The sequence below is a fragment of the Corvus kubaryi genome, unplaced genomic scaffold (assembly GCF_017639235.1).
Source record: "Corvus kubaryi isolate FWS band 111438036 unplaced genomic scaffold, C.kubaryi_AGA036_p1.0 78, whole genome shotgun sequence".
In the NCBI taxonomy this organism is placed as follows: Eukaryota; Metazoa; Chordata; class Aves; order Passeriformes; family Corvidae; genus Corvus; species Corvus kubaryi.
This window is the reverse complement of record NW_024582065.1, coordinates 7,012,070-7,033,446: the sequence shown is the minus strand read 5'-3', so window position 1 is coordinate 7,033,446 and position 21,377 is coordinate 7,012,070. Positions and strand designations below refer to the sequence as shown.

General features: G+C 50.3%; 1 protein-coding gene across 8 annotated transcripts in view; it reads left to right on the top strand.

The window, feature by feature from the left end:
• VAV2 (vav guanine nucleotide exchange factor 2) overlaps window positions 1-21,377 on the top strand; it is a 124,050-nt gene that overhangs the window by 75,601 nt on the left and 27,072 nt on the right. For all 8 annotated transcript variants that reach the window (XM_042052099.1, XM_042052093.1, XM_042052096.1 and 5 more), the window contains 2 exons: window positions 1,903-1,961; window positions 13,355-13,423. In XM_042052099.1, coding sequence (XP_041908033.1) covers window positions 1,903-1,961; window positions 13,355-13,423 — 128 coding nt within the window. The remainder of the gene's footprint in view (window positions 1-1,902; window positions 1,962-13,354; window positions 13,424-21,377) is intronic.

Sequence of the window (21,377 nt, the reverse complement as noted above, 5' to 3'; positions counted from 1 at the left end):
GATCTGTGAGGGGATGGGATCTGTGAGGAGCTGGGATCTGTGAGGAGCTGGGATCTGTGAGGGGATGGGATCTGTGAGGGGATGGGATCTGTGAGGAGCAGACCTCGCACTTGGCTTGTTGTGCTCTTAGTAGGAGTTGGTGATGGAAATAATGTTCCCTGATATTAGGACAGTTGCTGTTCAGCCTTCTGGAGATGCTTCAAGGAGGTTTCTTGTGCCTGATCCCTCACCTTGGGTCACTTTGCTTCGTCACCTGAGTGTGGATTTGGGATCCTCACTGGAACCAGGGCCCAGGCTTTGATGTGCCAGGATGTGCAGAGTTTGGGGCTGTTCAGCAAAGAACAAAGGGAAACTTGTTGGTGAGGAGAACACTGAGCTCTTCTCTTCAATTTCCCTGGAAGTCAAACCCTGCGGTGGAACTGTCTGATTCATAAACTGGATTTTTCCTTCGGAAGGCTAAAAACAGAGCACGGAAGAGACTCAGTCAGTCAGTCTAGGACTTCCCTGGGGCTATTTTAAGCCCCCTGGAGCAGGGCTGGGGGTGCCAGTGGAGTCTCTGTGCTCTGTCTGGGCTCAGTGTTTCAGGCACCACTCGTGATGTTTTGTGCCATGATGAGCCCTGGAGCCTTTCAGGGGTGTTCTGTTCCCTGTTTTTTATGTGGAAATCACCCACTAAGCACCAAAGTGTGGCAGTTTTTTGGTTGCTGCCCTCCTTTGAGTCCATATGTGGGGCACCAGCAGCCAACAGCCAGACTGGAATTCATGGCAAATGAAAAATGGGAGGGATGAAGGTTGCAAAAGTGTGGAGGAAGAGGAGGGTCTGAGATGAGGCTTTCATTGATGTCCTGGGATAAAAATGTGTGAGGGAGAGAGGTTCTGAGCACATCCCAGGAGAAAATCCAGGCACATGGTCCCTGGGCGGGTGGTGTGGAGGTGGCTCAGCAAACCAGGGGAGCATCCCAAAGTAAAATCCCAAATAAAGGGACCAGAGGGGTCCCTCGTGGCTGGGTTGGGTGCAGGGCAGCTCCAGGCAGCAGCAGCCCCCACGGGACTGGGTTTGTACACCTTGAGCTGGGGCTCCTTGAGCAAGAACCACTCAAGAAGCCCTTTGTCCATGTCTCATCCAGTGGATTGGGAACCACTCCAAAAATAACAGGTTTGTTTTTACCAGTCCAGCTTTGAAATGGTGAATGTGAACAAGAGAAAAACACGGTTTAAATCTACAAGGGACTCAAACCCATTTTCTTGTTCCTCTTCATTGAAAATTCCCCATAGCAATTAAAACTTCCATCAAAAACGGGAGTTTTGCTGAAAAACCTGGTGGTTTTATTGCTCCTGACTGCAAATGCTGATGAGAATATTTTCGCGTTGAATCACTCCTGGCTGTTTTCTGCTAGAAAAGGGCGATGGTCTTCCCTCACCTCTGACAAACTGATGATGCATCTTCATTGAATTGCAAGAAGTCAGAGCTGTTTGGTCTTGGCAAGTTTGCCTCAATAAGATCATTTTGCGTGAGGAGAGACACAAAAGGAGTTGTAATCCTTTTGTAATAACATACAAAGTAAGAGGGTTTTCTCAATGCTTCTTAGTGCTGCATAAAACCTGTCAGGGCAGGTCTGGGCTCATTAAATGAGTGTGGGGATGGAGTTTCCTTGGATGAAGCTGTTCAATAATACCTTTATAGCTGAGGGTTAAATGTCTTTTGTGCTCAGTGGTGCAGGGTTTGCACTGGCAGTGTCCTCCCAGCCCTGGTGGTGACACTGTGACACTGAGGGGGGGACTGGAGCACTTTCATTCTAGTGGGGGTTCAGGTCCAAGCACCAGGCTGGGGGTCCTTGGGCTCCCACCAAACCTTCCTGTGTCCTCAGTAAGCACAGCAGCATCTTTTTCTCTCATTTCCAGGTGATCTCTGCAGTATCCAGGCTCTCCTTCCACAGTATTGCTCAAACCAAAGGAATTAGGTAAGATCCCTTCAATATGATGCTTTAAAATGACATCTCTCTCTCTCTCTCTCTCTCTCTGTCCATATTCCTCGTGTTTAATCACATCAGACTCTTCAGAAGCTGCACATAATGGGGTTAAACAGACACCAAGGGTGCCTTTGGGATATAGGTAGGATCATTGTAAAAGCACCTTCCAGACTGCTTTGGAATAGTTTCAGATGAAATAAGTGAAAATAGGATGAACTGTGTGCACTGTCCCTGCTGGGGAGGGCAGCAGGGTGAGTTTTGGTGTCTCTTGCTGGAGGTTTTTCTCAGGTTCATGAGGAATCCCAGGAAAGCCAGCAGTGCCCAGGAGCTGTGGCATCACCCCACTGTCCCCACTGTCCCCTGCCCCTGTGCAGGAGAGCCCAGGGACCTTTCTGGCCTAAGCAACTGGGAAATGTCCCCCTGGCTTTGTCAAAGGCAAATCCTTGGTGAGGGGGATAGGAGTGCCTGGCACCCAGGGTGTGCTGGCTGCTCCTCCGCTGCTCACTGAGGGAGCAGTGGAGAAGGAATTAAATCCAGCAGACAGCCCCTGTTAGGCAGAGCTGTTATCCTGCTCTTTGTTCAGCTCCCTGCAAAATTGCTTTCCAATTGCTTTCCTTGTTAGTGTGCATTTGTATTATTAATCTGGGAACATCTCATTAGGACCACAGCTATAACAGGGATGAGTTTGCAGTCTAAATTACCTTTCCATGGTTTTGGGGGGAGAGTGTGTGTGCTTTCACCCCCCAACTATAGAACACATTTGATTTTCTCCACAGCATGTGTCCTGCTGCTGTTCTGGGTGGGGAACTGTGGTGCATCCCAAGCCAAGCACAGCCAGGAGGAAGGGATTCAGGCTGGATGGGGTCCCTGCCCCACTCCCAGCCCTGCCACCCATCCCCAGCACCCCCTGCCACGATTCCCAGTGTTGGAACATATTTTCCCTGCCTTGTCTGCACTGAGATTGCTGGAGGGGAACAGCTTTTCACGTGTAAAACCAGCTCGGAGCCTTCCCATCTGTTAAACACGGAGCCGACAGATCCCAGCAGGGCTGGGGGGAGACGCAGGGGGCGAGGGTTTGAGGAATAAAGATGTGCTGTAAGTTAAGGACTGTTTGTTATGATGATAGCCCTGAGTCCTGGAGGAGCCTGCAGTGGTTTTTATTTTAAGGGAAAAGAACATCCAAGGGGTTTGGAGGCCGGGAGCAGTGGGGGATTCACCACACAAACTGCAGTGCCTTGGCAAGGGCTGGGTTTGAGTCTTGGGGCATCACTGGGAGGGGTTCCAGGGTGTCATCCCTGGCCAAGCCCTTCCCAAGGCAGGGAGGGAGGTCTGGATCCAGCTCAGAGGATGAGGGAGCTGCCATCCCCTCCTGGGAAGGCTTTGGCTGAGCCCCTGTTGGTTGTGTTGAGGGCTGGGCATAGCTGGGATCCAGGGACAAGGGAGGCTTTGCTATTCTCGTGGCTATGTGGCTTTTTCTCATTCATTTTACAACTGGTGTTCCCACTAAAATCCTTTATCTTGGAAGCCTTTGGCACCATAATTACACAAGAATAGCACAGAGCTCAGCGAGCCTTTGCTTCTAACTCTGTTTTCCTGTGTATTAACCCTGTTTCTCCTCCAGCTCTGCAGGAACAGAAAATGCTGTCACTCCTGTAGCTGGAAAATAGAACAGACTAGACTAGAAATGAATTCTGTAATTCCAGGAAAATACCCTCCTGGGAGTGTCCCCTCCCACCTCGCTGTCCCCTGCAGCCACAGAGCCCTGGCTTTGTCCATTGCTGCATCTTTTTTCCTTTAAATTAGGTGATTTCTTGCTGCACCATCACAAACCCCTCAATGACAGAAACTAATCTCAGATGAATTAATCTGAATTAATCTAATCCTGTGGGAACCAGCAGCAGCTCTGGCTCCCTGAAGGGACTGCTCACATCAGCTACCACTGCCCCTCAGCTCCATTGTCTTCCCTCTCCCAGTGAAGATGCTTCCATTGGAAGTGGGAAATATCTTGTTGGCTTAGGCACAGTGCTTAAAACCATGGTAAAGACAGTGAAATTCAGATGCTATGTGGATTGTATGGTCTTCAGCCCCACAGCACGAATGTGGCTCTGCTCCAATCCCTATTTTAGGGTCTGAGAATCAGGATCACGGAAATGAAGAGTGAAATAAATCCCAAAGCCTATTACTTGTCCTTAAATAAGTTTCATGGCGTGTAGAAAAATAAAAATCAATCTTGTGTGCTGTTCAGTGAAAAAAAATCAGTCTTTCTGTCTTAATAATTTCTGGCTACAGGAACCTTGGCAGAGGAGCCCTGTTTCCCAGAGTACTCCAGATAGCTATCAGGATAGCTCTGTGGAGATGACAGAGTGTTTCTTCCAAGAAACAAGCAGCAAAAACAGGGCAAAAACTCGATCCTGAATGCAGTGTTTTATTTGCAATGTGCTTAATGTGCAGCAGCTGTAGCTACAGCCCTGCTGTGACCATCCTCTGCCTGCCTCATCCCCATCCCAGGGCTGCTTCCACAAATCCTGCAGGAAACAGGCTCTGTGCTGATGGGATGGGAGCTTTTTGCTGGGTTTTTCATCCCTCTGTTGTCCCAAAGGGTTGTACCTAGGGACGAAGAGCAGATCCTCATGTGCAGCATTGCCCAGGAGAGGAGATTCATTTGCTTGTTATTGGTTCTCATCCTTCCCCCCATCTTTTTGGAGGACTGTCAGCACTTCCAGGGAGAAGTACTCCATCCTTGGCTGTCCCTGAACAAGGAGCCTTTATTATCCAGCCAGGATTTTCCACTGCAGCCCCGACCCGCGCCCGTTAATTCCATTACCCCATTCCCACTCTGCCTGGCACTTCCCAGCCAGCCTGGACGATCCTGCAGCAGTGTGGTCTTCGCACAGGGATGTCGTGCAAAGCTTCTCCTGTGCTTTGGAGCAAGAGTTTTCATCCCCTTTCCGACTTTTCATTCCAAGTTTTCTTGAGCAAACTCAGCTCTCTAGAGGACAGCAAGACTTCTTGTTGCAGGTCCCAATAAACCAGGATTAGAATTTTTTTCTTAAAGTCTTTTTTTTTGTTTGTTTCCCTTAAGACTTTCCTGCCACAGCCACGAGTGCTCCCTGCTGCGTGTGGCACATCCTGGCGTCCTCTGGGCTCCATCATCCACCTCGTGCTCTGAGGGCTGAAAGTGAGCTCTGAGCAGAGGAGGGGGCATGTGTTTATTCATCTCCCTGAGATCTATGTTTTTCCTGGAAGCAGAGTTCTGCAAGCAAAGCAGGAGGTTAAGGAATATTGGCTTGTGCTGCCTGCATGCATTTCTAATGTGTGCACAGAGAAGCCCAGCTGAGAACGGGAAGGGGTTTCCATGTTCAGAGGCCTTTATGGAGGCCCTAAATCCGAGTAAATCCTTTCTGTATGAGCTGAACCTCTCGGTGACTCTCCTCAGAAGCCACCACAGTCCATAAATGAGAGTTAAAAACATTTGCAGATGGGCAGGAGGGTGAATCCTGGTTGTCAGAGGAGGTTTTCTCTCACAGGAGCAGTGGTGATGCTTTGGCTGGGTGGTGGAGGGAAGGACACAAGGATGAGTTTTCCCCATCTTGGGGCCAAGGCAGGACCTTTGGGTCAGTTGGAAGAATAAGTGACCAGTCCAGATCCAGTGGGAGTGGGTGTCAGGGCACCCTGTCTCCATTTTTTTGGAACAGAGAAGCTGTGGATGCTCCATCCCTGGAAGTGTTCCAGGCCAGGCTGGATGGGGCTCTGAGCAACCTGGTTTAGTGGAAGTTGGGTTAGGGAGATTGGAATGAGATGATCCTTGTGGTCCCTTCCAAACCATTCCAGGATTCTGGGATTTTTCCCATCTCCACAGTGCAGACAGTGAGAGGAGACGAGATAAACTCAACACTGGGATTAGCCCAGGTCAGAGCCACCTCCAGGCACGTTCGGGGCAGCCAAATGAGTACCAGCATCCTGCCACCAGTGAGGATTGATGCAGAGGAGACTCCCTGCAGCCCCTGCCTGCTGCCAGGGCTCATCACTGCTCCCCTTTGCCCAGGTGAAGCATCGAAAGGGCTCGAAATGAGGAGTGCAGCATTGTCAGCCGTGGAGTTTCGGTACTTTACAGCTGCCAATAATATCAGGATGTGGGGGGGGGGAAAGGGGGAGGAGGGATGGGAAGGGAGAGGCAGAGCAGCATTCCTGGCAGGAGGTGCCCAGGATGCTGCATTCAGGGGAGGAGCGGGGGGCACAGGGAGCTGGACCTGCTAAACTTGTGTGTCTGTGATCTCAGTGTGTGTCACTGGGTGATCAGGAAATTCCTCAGCGATTCAGCCACCAGTTCGGAATTAAATCTGGAGTTTTGTCCAGGCTTCATGACTTTAATCCACTTCCCCATCTGACTGAGCCCCACTGTGGTGTGGGGGTGACCCTGCAAAGAGGGCTTTGTGATCCCACCAGCAACCCCCACTTCTTGCAGAAGATCTGGTGGCACAAGCTGGAGCTGATCGGGATGTTCCCCTTGCTGTCCTGAAGGAGGGAAGGGAGAAGGGGGAAATCTTTTATGGGGTTTGCAAGGATTCTCCAGCAGGCTGGAGGCTTCCTGCAGGTCAGATTTGGTCTCCGCTCCCCCTGCCCCTGGGGATGGGAGGCGGATCCAGCTGGGTGTGAAAATGGCAGGCAATTAAAGGCGACAATTAAGTTCTCAAGTGTCTTTTGGTGAGGAGGTTGTTACGGAACCTCTTCTCCTGAAGGCTGGTTTTACAAGGACTGTTTTATTCCCCGCCAGGAGTTGCACTCTGCCCATTATTGTTTTACTGCCGTTGTGTTTTCCTTGTACACACTTTAAGTGTTGCTATAAAATGGAGATGGCGGAGGCTGGGGGAGGATCCGTGTCTGGAAATACATACAGTTGCTGTGCAGAGCTCTCCTGGAACTAGGACCAGTCCTGGAACTGGTCACCAGCACAAACCCAGAGAGGCTCAGCACAAACCTCACCAGCAGGCGGTCAGGTGGAGGTTGTTTCTTGTGACACCAACAAACCTTTAGGAGCCACCATAAAGCTCCTCCATTTGTTGATAAGCAGAATCCTTGGCTGAAAAGCAGCTCCTTTCCCACTAAAAAACGTTCTTAACACATTTCTTTTGGCAAGTTTGTATCCTCACAGAGAGCCTGAAAAATCTCCCTGACATGTTTTCCTGCGCGGCTGCTTTGCAGGCTGGGGGATGCTGAGGTCACGCCGTGAGCAGCTGCTCACAAAGCAAAGGCAGCTTCTGTCCCCCTCCCCACCAGCAGCTTTGCTAATGAAGATGCAGCTCTGATGAGCTCAGCTCTGCTGGGTGGGATCAGGTGGGGCTTGCTGGGCTTTGGGGTCACCTGCTTGGTCGCTGTTCATCGGCTTTGTCCACGTTGTGCTTTCCTCAGAGCTCCTCCTGTGCCACTGCCTGCCCTGGGAGACCTTTCCAGTACCTCTGATTGTCTCTCCAAAATGCAGTCTTTGCCCCAAGGATGCTCCAAGGATGGAGAAGGGCTCCAGGCTCAGCTGGTCCAAAATAGGGGACTTGGGAGGCTCCCCTATGGGCTGTGCCTGGAGAGGGACACTTGGATGCTCTGGGACGGCTCTGCACCTCCCTGGGGAAGGGATTCCTGCTGGCCCTTGGAATGGACTGTTTGGAGCTGGTTTATGCTGCACAGTTGGGCCCCTCTTGGCTGGGATGTGCTGGTGGTGCTTCCCTGCAGACAGCAGTGCTGGGGCTGGCCTGGAATCAGGCAGAAAGACCCATTTAGGTTAATTATTTATTTTTCTTGGCACATGTTTCATAGGATGGCAGCTGCTCAGGTAGAGCAGAAAAACTCAAGAGTGCTGAAAAGTCACCTTGTGCTGCTCTGCTGCGAATTAAAAATGGGGATTTCAGGATTTGTGTTTTCACCAGGTGTTTTCCAAAGTGAGGCTGTTGATGTTGTTGGATGCTGTGGGATGTATCCCAGGTCTTTACTGCAGCAGTCATTCCCTAGTGGTTGGTTGTGCTGTTACCCCACAGGGTTTGGGTTCTTTTTTTTTCCTTTCTCTTCAAGAAAGACATTTCTGGATTCCCCTTTTGATTTTATCCATCTGTTCTCATCAATGTGGAGCTGAAGTGAGGAGAAAAATCATCCCTCTTGCTTAAGCAAGGCATTGGTACACGAGGGCTTTTTAAAAATGCGATAATGTGTTGAAACATAAAATTATACGAGCTGTTATTTTCTTGTCTTCTCATCTCCAGAAATGCTCGGTTCAGATTTGAGCTGAGGATAAAGCAGGGCCTGCAGCTCACCCTTGGGCGCTGACACTGCGCCGAGTGCTCTCCTGCAAAATCATCAGCATCATCATCATCATCTTTGCGTTATCTGGTGATGTAACTCGCTCTTTCCCCGCTGGATTGCCATCAGAATTAATCTTGTGAGAATTTCTGCCAGCTCCAGACCACAAATAAAAGCAAACCGTAATTTTTCAGAGGACGTGTCTAAAATTTGGCGCCGCGTGAGGTGCTTCTTTCCAGAGATGAGTAATGTAACACAATAGTGTGATTTTAATTAAATTCAGCAGCTTTTGGTATGCTCTGATGTGTCTCGTTCTGCACGGGGAGAATTGATTCTATTCTGTTTTATATAAATGGATTTTGGGGCATTAATAGTGTGGGTTTATGTCACAGCATTGGACCAAAACCATTCCCTGACGCTGCTCCTGTGTCACAGATGGGAACCAAATCTTGGAGGTGCTGCCTGGGTTGAGGGCAGGGCTGGAGAAGCAGCTGCAGGTCACCTCTTTGCTGGTCCCTGGTCAGCTCACAGCCACCTCTTGGTGGTTATTAATTAATGCTGCTTTAATCTGCCTAATTCCATGAAGCTGATTTCAGTGGTGTGCCAAAATCTTGGAAAAACACCTGGTTATCTTTGGGCAGCTCCAGGAGTGCTCAGGATGGTGGGCCCGGGGTTCCAGAACTGATTGCTGACAGGGGACACAGTCACAGGGGTGGGGTGATCCCATGCTCAGAGTGACTTTTCCTCCTGGAGAAAAAGAGGAGGAAAAAAGAAAAGGGGAAGGTTGGAGCTATCAAAATGCTGTGCTGGGAACAGCCAAAGTCTGAAATTTTGGGATTGAAGCAGCATTGAACTCAGCAGGACTCTTCTGGAAGCATGGGAGCTGTAGGGCTGTGAACCCCACACCCAGACTTGCATGGAAAGCACAGCCTGAAGCCCAAAATGTTGGTGAAATCAGTGTCCTGGGGGTTTTCTGTGCATTGGCCCCTTCAAAACAGGGTTGTGGGGAGGGCCTGTACACCCAGCCTGGGGAGCTGGGAGTCCTGCAGGGTGTAATTCCAGGCTGTAGATTCCACCCCATGGAGATGTTTTGCTGCCACATTCTGGGCCAGGAGGATTCAGCACAGCTCCGTCCATCCCAGCAGAGCTGCAGAAGCTCCTTTGCACCAGCTTGGGGCTCTCTGGTCCTTCCCATTCCAGAAGAAATCCCTCGCAGAAGGGACAGCAGATGGGAGCAGCTCAGGTTTCCCGGGTGTCACACACTCCACCTGCTTTTTAAAACACTCAAGTGTTATCCCTGGACTTAAAAACAGGGAGATTATCCTGCTGGTGCTGGGAGGCTGGAATCCCCCTCCAGAAAGGGATAAATCACCTCCTTTAGACTCCTAAGGGTGTTTGTACAGGTCAGGAATACTTCCTTGCAGATCTGCCTGCCAAACGATCTCCGCCGAGAGCAGCCTCAGGTGGGAACAGCTCCTTGGGATGGAGAGCCCTGAGTGGGACATTTCCACCCTCCCTGCTTCCCAGGGTTGGTGTTTGGAAATTGCTGAGAAATTGGAATGGAGACTGGAAAAATGGTAAATGAACCATGGCAGGTCCTCCTTGCTCTGCCCCACGTGGATTTGAGGCCAAGGTGCTGCTGTACAAAATGACCAGACTGAAGCTGCCCCATCCCTGACCCTCAGCTCTCTGCAGAGGTGAAGAGCTGCCTTCAGTTGCTAGGACAGGGCACCCCAGATGCTGAAATATGCTCATAAATAAATAAACCTGCCTGTTTATTGCTGTTAGAATTGCAGCCTACCTGGCTCTTCCCATTAAATAATTCAGAGGAGAGAGCAGCCAGGCAGTGCTGAGAGATTCCCTGTGCGGGGGTGGACGGTGAGGATGCGGCGTGGGAGGGATCATGGGGCGACCTGAGAGCAAGGGAGGGGTTTTTTTTGCATGAGGAGCCTCATGAAATATAAATTGATTGTCCCCGTGGGTGATGTGCTGTGGCTGTGGCTGGCTCTGCCTGTGTTCCATTTGCAGTGAGATCCAGAAAGTGGCCAAAATGTTTTGTAAGATCAAGGGGGTGCTTTGCATCACATGTCAAGAACCATCACCTGCTGTAAGTCCTGCCCTCCAAAAGAGCAGCTCACTCTAAACTTCACAACAAATTGCTTGGTCTTTTCTCCCCTTTTGGGCTCTAAAACAAACACATCGGATCGATCCCACTTCCCTTCCCTCCTTTGATCTCTGGAAGTGGTGCTGTTGAGTGCTGTGGGGTTTGTCTGTGAAGGAGTCGACTTTGGGAGCTTTATTATCTCTAAGAGCCTGTTCCAGCTCTGTTTGATGGCACTGGCAGCTTTTGCTTTTCATCTGAGCAGGATGGGGCTCACAGCAGCCCAGGCACGGGCTGGGAGGATGAATGGCTCAGCAGGTGGTTTTGCACGGTGGTGGAGTAAAAAAAGCTGGTGCTTAGCTAAAGATATGAAGTATCTTAATTTTCAAATGAATTTTAATAAACTGGGGTCTCTGCAGACCTGTTGGGTTTCAGTGGAGTCAAAATACTCGTTACTGTTGGGCATTCCCAGCTGTACTGTGCTTCTACATAAGAAATTGCAACGTGCCTGGAGGTCTGTTAGAATTTCCCAGGGAATCAGGAGCTTTTAGACCTTTTCACTCACAACATTTTTACTCATTTTACCAAAAAAAAAGGGCACAGAGATTGGTCCCAAACCAGGTGTTTGCTGTTGGGGAGCTCATGGCTGGGGAAAGTGCAGCACCTTCACCCACCTGCATGGAGATGCTGCTCCCTGCATGGCTGGGGCCAAGGGGATGATCTGTGGGAAGGTTCTCAGTGAAACCCCTGTGCTTGTGAGAAATACTGGCTTAAAAGATCACCCAGCTGGCTTTTCTTTGTGTTGCCTTGATGGGGATCTGGTGGGGTGGGACTGAGAGCAGAACTCTCCTCCCCCAGTCTGTCCCCACTGCATCAAATCCTTTCCTGCAGCCAGCTCAGGTGTGTTCAGTGACAAAAACATAACCTAAATGGATGTATAAGGGACCTTGAGTCAAAAGTAGGGAGATATTCTAAATAGTGGCTGTTGGTAGAGCTAAATTAAATTAATTAAAGTGTGTTGTTGCACTTGAAACTCTTGGGGAAGAGCAAGGGATGAACAAAGGAAAAACCCAAGGCTTTGTCCAAAAAGCCACCCTTCAGCTCCAGATTTTGGATGGTCCATTTAGTAATCCTCACCCTGGTGTGACTTCTCCCTCTAATTGCATTCTGTGAGTCCTTATTTAGCCATTAGCTGCCTCTGCAGGGACACAGGTTATTAATTCCTCCCCTGCCCTGACTTTCACTGCGGGCCTTCACCAGCGGTCAAGGTGAAGCTGGAAGGGCCAGCAGAGCTGCATCCCCATGAAACTCTCATTAGAAGCTATTTTTCTGCCTTTGCTGCCTCCTTGTCTTACATGGGGGGTTGTATCAAATTACACCTCAAGCCCAGATTTACGGCTGGAGATGTGTCCATGTGATTTTAATATTCTTTATGGCTCTTTTACTCCTTTCTCTCTGGCGTGGTGAGCACTGGGGAAGGAAATAGTCAGGGATTAAGAGCAGAAGATGCAAATAAAAGGAGGTCATGCCTTGTGGTGGATTTCTTTTTATTGTTGTTGTAACAAGTGGTGTTTGAACAGAGGTCACCTCTGAGTTCTGCTTTCCTGCCAGAGCTTTGCATCCTTTGCCTTCCTCTCTCCTGTTGGGAGGAAGGACATGGTTGGACGCACCTTGGGTGCTCCTTGTTGCAGAGGCAGGGCAGCTGTGATAGCTGGTGGAGCATGGAATTGTCCTGCTCCATGGCTGGGGTCACCACAGCTGTTTTCCCCCCTGGACTCACCACCTGGTCGGGGTTTTAATTGAACTCGCTGCAGGTCTCAGCACTTTTTCAAAACGCTCGGTCTGGAGCTGCTTGCCGAAGGAAGGATGAGGTGTAGCAGGGGAGAGAAAGCAAATTAATGCCAGCGAAAGGATCCAAAAATAGCAAATTCAGGGGCTAACGAGGCCATGTATTAAATCTTTCAGGAGAAGCAATCTATCATGGACAGGGAGGGTGGGAGGGAAGAGGAAGAAATTGCTCTTGAGGGCAGTTAGAGGTTCACGTGTATCCAGCTTTGCTCCTCCACAGCATCAATGTCCCATCACTGTGGTTCACAGCCTGGGGACCCCCCCTGCCTTCTCCAGGATGCCCAGGAGGGATGGGCAGAGCTGCCCTGCTGCCTCCTGTCCCTGTCCCTGTGCTGGGGCTGGAGCAAGGCTGGCTGTGCCCGTGGGGACACCCAGCCCAGCACAGCCCTAGCCATAAAGGTGCATCCAGCCCCAACAGAGCCACAGCCCACCCTGGCCCTATGCCAGCAATAACACGTGGGGTTTAATTAAAACAGTATTTTTCATCTCCTTCATACATTATTTGGTTATTGCTTCAGAATGAGCCAAGGAATTCTTGTTTCCCCCCACTCCCTCCCTCGCTCTTTTAATCTGCTTCCTCCCTTCCTTCAGTTTTGCCCTTTTGGTGTCCTTTCCCTCATCTCTGAGGGTTTAACTTTTTTCAGCTGTCACAAAGTTGTTAAGATGAGGAAGCCTGGGGTTCCTAAGGACTCATCCATTCCAGTGGGATTGCTGGGAGGTGCCAGTGGGAAGGAGCTCACAGGTAGAAACGCTCCATCACTGGAGGAGAAGGTGTTTCTCCATCCCAAAAAATCCAACAGCAGGCTGGAATTAAGATTCCTGAGTTTTGTGCAGCACCAGCTCAGCAGGAAGAGCTCAGCCACAGGGACTCTGAGGTGCTGTCAGACCACGCAGCTCTTCATTCTGGTGCCCAGGTGCTGCCCTGTGTGCTCAGCCAACCTCCCCACCTGGATTCTTGCCCTGCCCTGCCAGCTCTGCCCTCGGGAAGCAGCAGAGGTGGTGTCATTCTGGGACAAAAATGGATTTGCAGTGAATATTTTGTTCCAAAACAGCCTCTGCTCAGCAGGATGCTCAGGGCTGGGCTGAGTTCAGGGGCTCTGCTGTGAGGGGTGAGGCACCAATATAACCCTGTCATTCCTTTCCTTCCCAGGCCCTTCCCTTCGGAGGAGACCACGGAAAATGACGATGATGTGTACCGGAGCTTGGAGGAGCTGGCGGAGTGAGTGGCCTCACCTTCTGCTGGGAGGGGACACTGGGAAAAGTTGCCGTGGGCTTCCAGCAAAGGCAGATAAAGTTTGACAGCAGGGCTGGGAGAGCCAGAACGGCTGCTTTGATCCTTTTGCCAGCAGATTTTTGTGCTCTGACAAAAGTCCATCTTTTTCTCATGTAAAGCCCTGGGAGATGTCACTTTTAATCAGGTTCAGTTGATGAGTGGCTTGGTGGGGGGTGAAAGGGGCCAAGCCCAGGGGATCCCCTCCTCCTCCTAAATCCCAAAGCCCTGGGACATAATTCATCCTCTGAGGTGACCAAAGCCAGCCCTGGGAGTGGGGTACCCATTGCTGACAGTGCTGGTTCCTCCATGGCATTTTTTGGGTGCTGGCACATGGATCTGCCTCTCCCATGTGTGATTTTGGACCACAGCAGCTGGCCCCAGGGCAATCAGACAATAGTCTGGGTTGAAAAGGACCTTAAAGAGCATTTCATTCCACCCCTTTGCAATGGGCAGGGACACTTTTCACTATCCCACCTTGCTCCAAGCCCCATCCAAGCTGTCCTTGAATACTTCCAGGGATGTGGCAGCCACAGGCCCCTCATCCTGCCTGTCCTTGGTGGGTTGTGGGTGATGCTGCTGCTGTCTCTGTCTGTGTTTATCTGGTTTTTCTGCCCGTGCTGATGATGTAACAGGCTTTTAAAATCAACCTTGAACTACAACACACACGGTGAAGTGCAGGCACTATTGGAATTCAATGGCAGCATTCCCATCAAGCCAGGGTTTTGCTTATGAAGTGCAGTCTGCTTCATCTGGAGGGATGGACTGGGTGGGTGGATATGTGGCTTTATGCAGTTAAATATTATTGTTCCACAACATAAATAATAAGACTCCTTAATCCAATGAGTTCCTTATGGCTTCAGTTATTACAGAAGTAAATCATAAATTACCAGTGGAGGGAATGGAGTACCCTGGAATTCCCTGCTTGCTGTTGGCTCCCAGCAGCTGCAGTTTAATAAAATTTTAACTTGGAAAGGGATCACTTCAGGAAGAGCATTTTTTGTGCCCCCTCTCCAAAAGTTCTCAAAATCCCTTTAATTTTGGGGTTTAAAATTCCTGTTTCTCACACACAGATGTGCTTTTATCTGGGGAGAGGCTTGTGTGGGGACTGAAACACGAGTGCTGGTGGGGATGCCAGTGCTGGCCTTGAAAGGGTGGGTTTGGGATGCTGCACTTGGTTCTTTGGTGCTGGATGTGGGTTCCCAGCTTTAACTCTGCTGGGGACAAGGTGTCCAGGTGAAAGCTTCCCAAACTGTTCCTTGTACCTTGGTGAGAGGGGCTGTGATGCCCATCACATAACTTGGAGGTTTATTTCAAGTGGTTGCCCTGTTCTGTCCCAGATCTCCAACTTTTAACTTCCCCTGTTTTCCTGTTCTCTGCAAAATCCTCTTTTTTACATCCTATTTAGGACTAGAGGGGGAAAGGCATGTTGAAATCAGCAGGGATTGCACAAATTCCCTCATCCAGGCCTGCCCTCCCAGTGCACGGAACCACGGCCTACGAAACGGTGTCAGAATTCACCCGTAGCTGTAAAAACCCCAGAAACACCCTGGAGAACCCCTCAGCACGAGTGCTGCTGCTCCTGCTGCCTGCAGCACAGCAGCGACAGTGCCCTTTCTGCCTTGGACAAAGAAACTCTGACTGGGAATGTGCCAGTGTCAGTGGTGTGCCCTGGGCCCTGCTGCTGGGCGCTGGCAGCCCGTGGCACCGATGAGAAAGCTCTTTCTTAGCTCCTGCCCTCTCCAAACAGCTCAACAAGGGCAGCATTCATTGCTGGGGATGATTCAGTCCATCCAGCATCTCTGCCTTTAATATTGCTGATGATCCAGCAGCCTTGGGAAGATCTGACTGCAGCCAGAATGCTTTCTTTGGAGGCGAGGAAGCGATTTCCACAGCAGGCAGGGAAATGACCCAATGTGTGGAAGGAGCTGCTCCAGCCCTGCCCGTAAAACCAGCAGGGATGTGTCACCTCACGGTGCCGCTCTGCTGTCCCCACAGGCCTCAGAGGGATGGGGGTGGGTGAGGAGGGACAACCCCAGGAGAGAGGAATCTCCCAAAGGGAGCTGTCTTTGGGTGTTGTGCTGCTGGGAGAAAAAGCTCAGGATAAACATTGGGTTGGTTCTAACAAGACATTTTGGGGGCTGGTAAAATGAGGTTTTATGGAGAATGTCAAAATGCTTCGTTTCGACTGTAAGTATTTAAGTGGAGTGGTTTGGTGTCCCCAGGATTTTTGAATTCCTGTGCTGCAAAGCATTTAAAATGAAAAAATATTTGTGGTGGAGGTGCTGATTTGGGGAGCAGAAGGAACCAGGCTTTGCCCCTGTTGTCCCCATGATGCTCTAAAGAGTGAGGACCTTTATCCTGAGGATTCTCCCAGCACAGAGGAGCTGTGGGACAAAAGCCAGTGCCAGGGCTGGACCATGGGGCTGCAGGAACAAGCTGTGTGTGCCATCATGGGGCAGCCACGGGGTACTGGTGTGTTTAAAGGGTGTTTAAGCCTTGATGACCCCATTGTGCTTTCACCTTTGGGGTGTTGAAGGGATTAATCCCAGCTCCAGACAGATCCCCAGCCAGCAGATCAAGGCACATAATTGCCTGGAAACAGCTATTTAGTTTAAAAAAAAAAAAAAGAACAATTGATGATGGAAAGGGGAAGAGAAGCTAAAAGGCTATCAGGGGAGCTGGGAACTTCTCAAATTCCCTGTTTTCAGCCCTCTGGCCCCTCGGTTTGCTGTGCCCTGGGCCAGATGGCAGCTTGCAGCCAGCCAGGGCAGATGGCGAGGGCCGCTCGCATTGCAAGTGGTGCCTGATCGATGCTGTGAGGAGCAGTAAAGGGACATTGTCCTCTGCTGCCTGATTTATTCCAGCCCGCCCCGATGCCAGACCCTGCAGCAGCAGCCGGTTTGGGGGCAGTTTGTCCGTGAAATGAGCTGGCTTTGCAGCAGCAACGTGTGGGTTCATCCTCTGGAGCCTGTGCCCCCATGTCAGGGATATCACAGTCCTGAGGAAGCTCCTGCAGATCCATATGGATGGGAGCTGCTGCTTCCCACATGGCTGTGGCTGCTGGGAGCTGATGTCAGGAGGCAATTGTCCTCCTAACTGCTGAGCATCCTCCCTGCCAACTGCTTTTCCATCCCCCTTTATGGCTCTTTCAGCTGCTCCAAGCCATCCTGGTACCTCAGAGTTATACTTAACATTTCACCTGAATTTCCTCCGCTGCCACTTGAACTCTCCCGAGTTATTTTGTCTCATTAAATTTATGAGAGCCATTAATCCTGTCCCTCTTTACAGCCCCAGAGCCTTCTTTATGATGAACCTTCTCCATTTCTTGGCACTGTCCCTCTGCAGTGGCACAATCAGGTAGATACACAGGGCAGATTTTGGGTTATTTGTTGGCTGTTTGAAGAATTCAGGGTCAGGCAGAAGTTCTGTGAGTGGTTTGACATGAAACATTTAATTTGCATAACTTTTACCTTTCTTTTCTTGTCTGAAGATAATTTGTTTTGAGGAGAGGAGTTGAAGGGTTGCATAAAGGACCAAATAAGTGTTTTAGGCAAAGCAGGTCCCCACAAACCCTATCCCTGGAGAGCTTTGTCACACAGGTCAGTGCCACTGTCCCCTGCTCTTGTTTTGAGCTGCAGCTCACTGGGAATTTATCCCTAACAAAAATATTGAGATAGCTTTGTATTCCCTAACTTTTCATCCTAGAGAAGGGGGAAAGAAAATCTTCCCAGCCTCAGTTTCTCAAGGGCTGCATCTTCTGGGCAGAGCTTCTTGCTGAATTTTCTCCTCCTTCTCCCACTACTGTCACCAGCGTTGCCCCCCTCACATCTTCCAAAATACTGCTGTGATCAGCAGAATTTCTCAAATGCATTAAAAAAAGTAACGAGCACAGGAGCCAAGGTGAGATGATAAGTTGGCTGCCACTTTTCTCATTATTTTTGCTGTGTTGGACAAACCAGGCACAACAGCCCCTGAAATAAATGGCTTGGTGGTGCAGGGCACTTGAGCCAGAGCACTTGTAAACGTGTCTGTCCTTCTTTTGTCACTTGTATTGATTTTTACGTCCTGCTTGTGCCACTTCTGGGATCAGATTGGTTGCTATAACTGTGTGAGGCTCTTTCTTGGGATCAGAATGTTCCACTTGGAATGGGGAGTGTAAGACCCAAGCAGAATAGGTGGGAAAAGGCTTCTCCTGCTATTGCCAGATGAGTGTCTCCATCCAACTACAATCTGGGTAATTAAAGCCCTGCAAGATCTCGAGTCCAGCAGCTGCCCATCTTGCACTCCCTCACCCTGAAACCCAAGCCTGCCAGATGTGCTGCAGATTTAGGGCTCTGCTTGTCCTCTCTGACAGAGCCCCTGAATGAGGGGTTTGGCTGGTGTATTTATAGCTGTGAGTGCACAGTGACAGTGAGAAAGAGGGAGGTTACTGGGACGGACTGGAGCCTCCCAGCTGCTGGGCAGCTGCCTCAGAGACCCTGCAAATGCACTCCCAGCCTGGGCCTGTGGTGGCTCTGAGATCTTTTGGCTCTTAACCTTGGTCACAGGACTGGAAATTTGGGGTTGTCTCTTGGTTGTCTTATTTTAGCTCCTTCTGTCCCGTCCTCCTCTTCCTTTTGCTATTGCTGGTGGTTCTGGCTCTTTCCTCAGTGTGTTTTGGATGGAATTTTGGTGTGGTGGCTTTGTCCTTGAATTTCTGAGGCTGGTACATACTCATCAACTTCCCACAGCAGTTTTTATGGGTGGAGAGGCTCTTCAATGGCCCTGAAATCCATCAGAGCTTGCCTGCTTACCCGCAGTGTCAGTGCAAAGATGATGTGCAGGGTTCCTTTAGCGTGGTGACACCTGCTGTGTGTCATTTACTGGGGCATCAGGGACTGTCTGTGCCCATGGTCTTTAAGGTCCCTTCCAACCCCAACCATTCTGTGATTCCATGAACTTGCTCCTTCCCTTTCCCTCACTCTGAGGCAGCATCCTGGCACCAGTCCCTCTGTTCTGGGAGCTGCTCCTTGGCATGGCTGCTGCCTGCCTGGGTGGGTGTTAGTGCAGGGCAGGCATTGCCAGCAAGGCAGAGCTCAGCCAAAAGCATTGTTTTTGCCTGAAATTGCCTCAGCTATGAAAAGCTTTATTCATTATCAGCTTTTCTGGCTCGGCAAGATGCTGCCAGCCCAAAGCTGGTTACATCCATCCTAATAACAGGAATTGCAAATGCTGGCGTTCACTCTGAAAGGTGGCTAAAATCCCTTTCTTAACCCCAGAGCTGTCAATGAATCTCCTAATCCAGGCAGCAGATCACAGGCTCTGATACCCACGGGTGAGTCGCAGACTCTGCTGCTTTTATTGAAGGAGTAAATTGCTTTTCTTTGTGAGGAACGAGGCGATCTGGCTTTCCTTGCTCAAGTTGTTCCGTCTGCCCGTGACACGCTTGGAATGCTGAATTTATTGCCTGAATTCGGTGTGTCCTGAGCTTGCCACTGGCTAAAATCATCCCAATCCTTGCTCCCTGTTTTAAGGACAGGGAGGGTGCGTGTTTTCACCAGTGTGGGGACAGGTGAGGATCGATATATGCAAAGCAGAGATGTCAACATCCATACGGCACCGCAGGAGCTTGGCTGCTCCTGGGCTGCTCCAGGAGAGGCTGATCCTCATGGTTTACTGCTCTCCATAAAAACTGGCAGCTTCTGGTGTTTCTCAGAGATGCACTGAGAATGTGTTTTAATAAATAACAGGCTGCTGGACGATGGCAATGTTGTAATACTGCCACAGCTGTCAGGTTTGAGCATCTCTAGTGCGTCTCCCCAAAGCTCTGGAGGGGAGGTGTCTTTCTGGGTGTCCCCAGGATGCGGGAGTTGTTCCTATTTTTTTCCCAAAGCCAGAAATCAGGGATGGGAAGGGCTTGTTCTGGTGTTGAGGAGCAGGAAGGAGTGGAGCAGCGAGGCTCGGCCCCTTCACTAGAGGAAGGGAAGTGGTGAGGTGCTGTCAGGATGTGGCCCCACGTGGTGGGTGCAGTGGTTGTGTCCAAGGGCTGTTCTGTGGACAAATCTCTGGGATGTCCCTTGGGAGGCATTTCTTTCCTGGTGATCCAAGTGGGACATGCATCCCTCTCCAATCTCAGCCCATGATTGAGCAAAACCCATGTTGCACTTGGGGACATGGCTTAGGGTTGATTGTGGTGGTGCTGGGTTCAGGTGGAGCCAGATGATCTTGAAGGTCTCTCCCAGCCCTGATGATTCTGTGAAAGCCCTTTCAGCATCACATGCTGCCACCTGGGTTTCTCCCAGTGCGTGCCCACCACGATCCAGAGCTCGTGGCTTCTTGGAGAGGGAGAAAAGGAGAGTTTGTCTGGGCTGGAAACAGCAGCACCAGGCTGGGGACGGGCAGTGCCTCTGAGGCTTGGATGTGGCACCTGCTTGTGTGGGAGAGGAGTTCCAGGTGATGCTCAGGGACACCTCAGGATGCCATCTTCTCCTCTGCACCTATCCCAAAGCAGTTTCCAAGTTCTCCCAGGGATGGGGATGTTCATCCCTCACTCCAAGCAGGCTCTGCTCCAGCAGCAGCACCACCCCAGCCCTGTCCTGATCATCCCACACCCAGCTGGGCTCCTGCTGTGACATAAACCCAACCACACGTTCCCAACAACCCTCCAGCCAGGGAAATGATGTATGGAGAGACAGCCAGCAATCCGAGAGGTATAGGCAGGGAGATCCATCAGGAACTGGGAGTGACTGGCTCTGGATGAGGAGCGGAGCCGAGAATATAAATATTGGTGCAGATAATAACGGCGACGGCGATGCCTGGGAGGGGGAAGATGGATCACCAGCTATTAGTGGGCATTATTGCAGCAGCTGCAATGCATCACCCGGGAAGAATGGGATGGATACATCACGCCAGTGTATTTATTTAAAATCCCCAAACTTTTATTAAATAAATCTGTTTGTAAAAATAGAAAGGGCTGTGTTTAAGCAGAGAAATAAAGCCCGGTTCTGCAGGCAGATGTGCTCTGCTGCTCCCTGATATATAATGGAGAGATGTTGAGTGTCCCACTTGGAGCACAGCTTTACACCTAAATTTATTTGTGTGTAATTAGTGCCCCTGTTGAAAGACACAGCTTGTAAAATATGCAAGCACTCTTTGATATTCCAGCGTTTCACGCTGTCCTGATCCTGTGGGATTGACTTCAGTGGGAGCCGTTAGCAGCCAGCACCTGTAGATTTAAGCACTGGAATTATTATTGTTAATTGGTATTTAATATGGGCTGAATTTTCAAAAGTATTCCAAGGCTGAGGAGCCCCTGGGAGGGGTGTGAAGGCTCAGATGATAATTAATTACTGAACACCGTCACCTTTAGCACAAGCAGGGCACCTCATCTCTGGGATGCCTTTGAAGCCTGGGAGTGCAGGGGCAGCTCCAAAGTGATGGGGCTGGTCCTCAAAATGAGATGTTTTGCTGCTTAATTTCTCTCTGATGTAAATGTTGTTACTGGCCTCTGCTCACTGAGCTGTCTGATGAGATTGCCTTATGGTGGTCAGGAGAGCCTCCTGTTCCTCTGGGAAATGCTGGATTAAAACTCACCCAGTTGCCCATCAGGGCAGGGATTGGGCTTTGTGGGAGTTGGTGCATCACTCATAGAAACCAGATGCAGAGCGTTTAAACCTGGATGGGATGCCCAGGGCTGGGACAGCTGCCTGGTCCAGGCTTTGCTGTGGGTCCTGCACAGCCCAGGGAGTGTTGGTCCATCAGGACTGGGATGCTTCTCCTACTGCTCAGAGACGTTGGATGATGTTTAATATCTGCTCCTGTTTTGAGTGGATCTGGGCTCCTACAGCAGTTTGGAGCTCTGACTGGGGGAAGAAGATGATTTTTTGGCACAAAGGAAACCTCTCAGCAAGGAAAAGCAAAA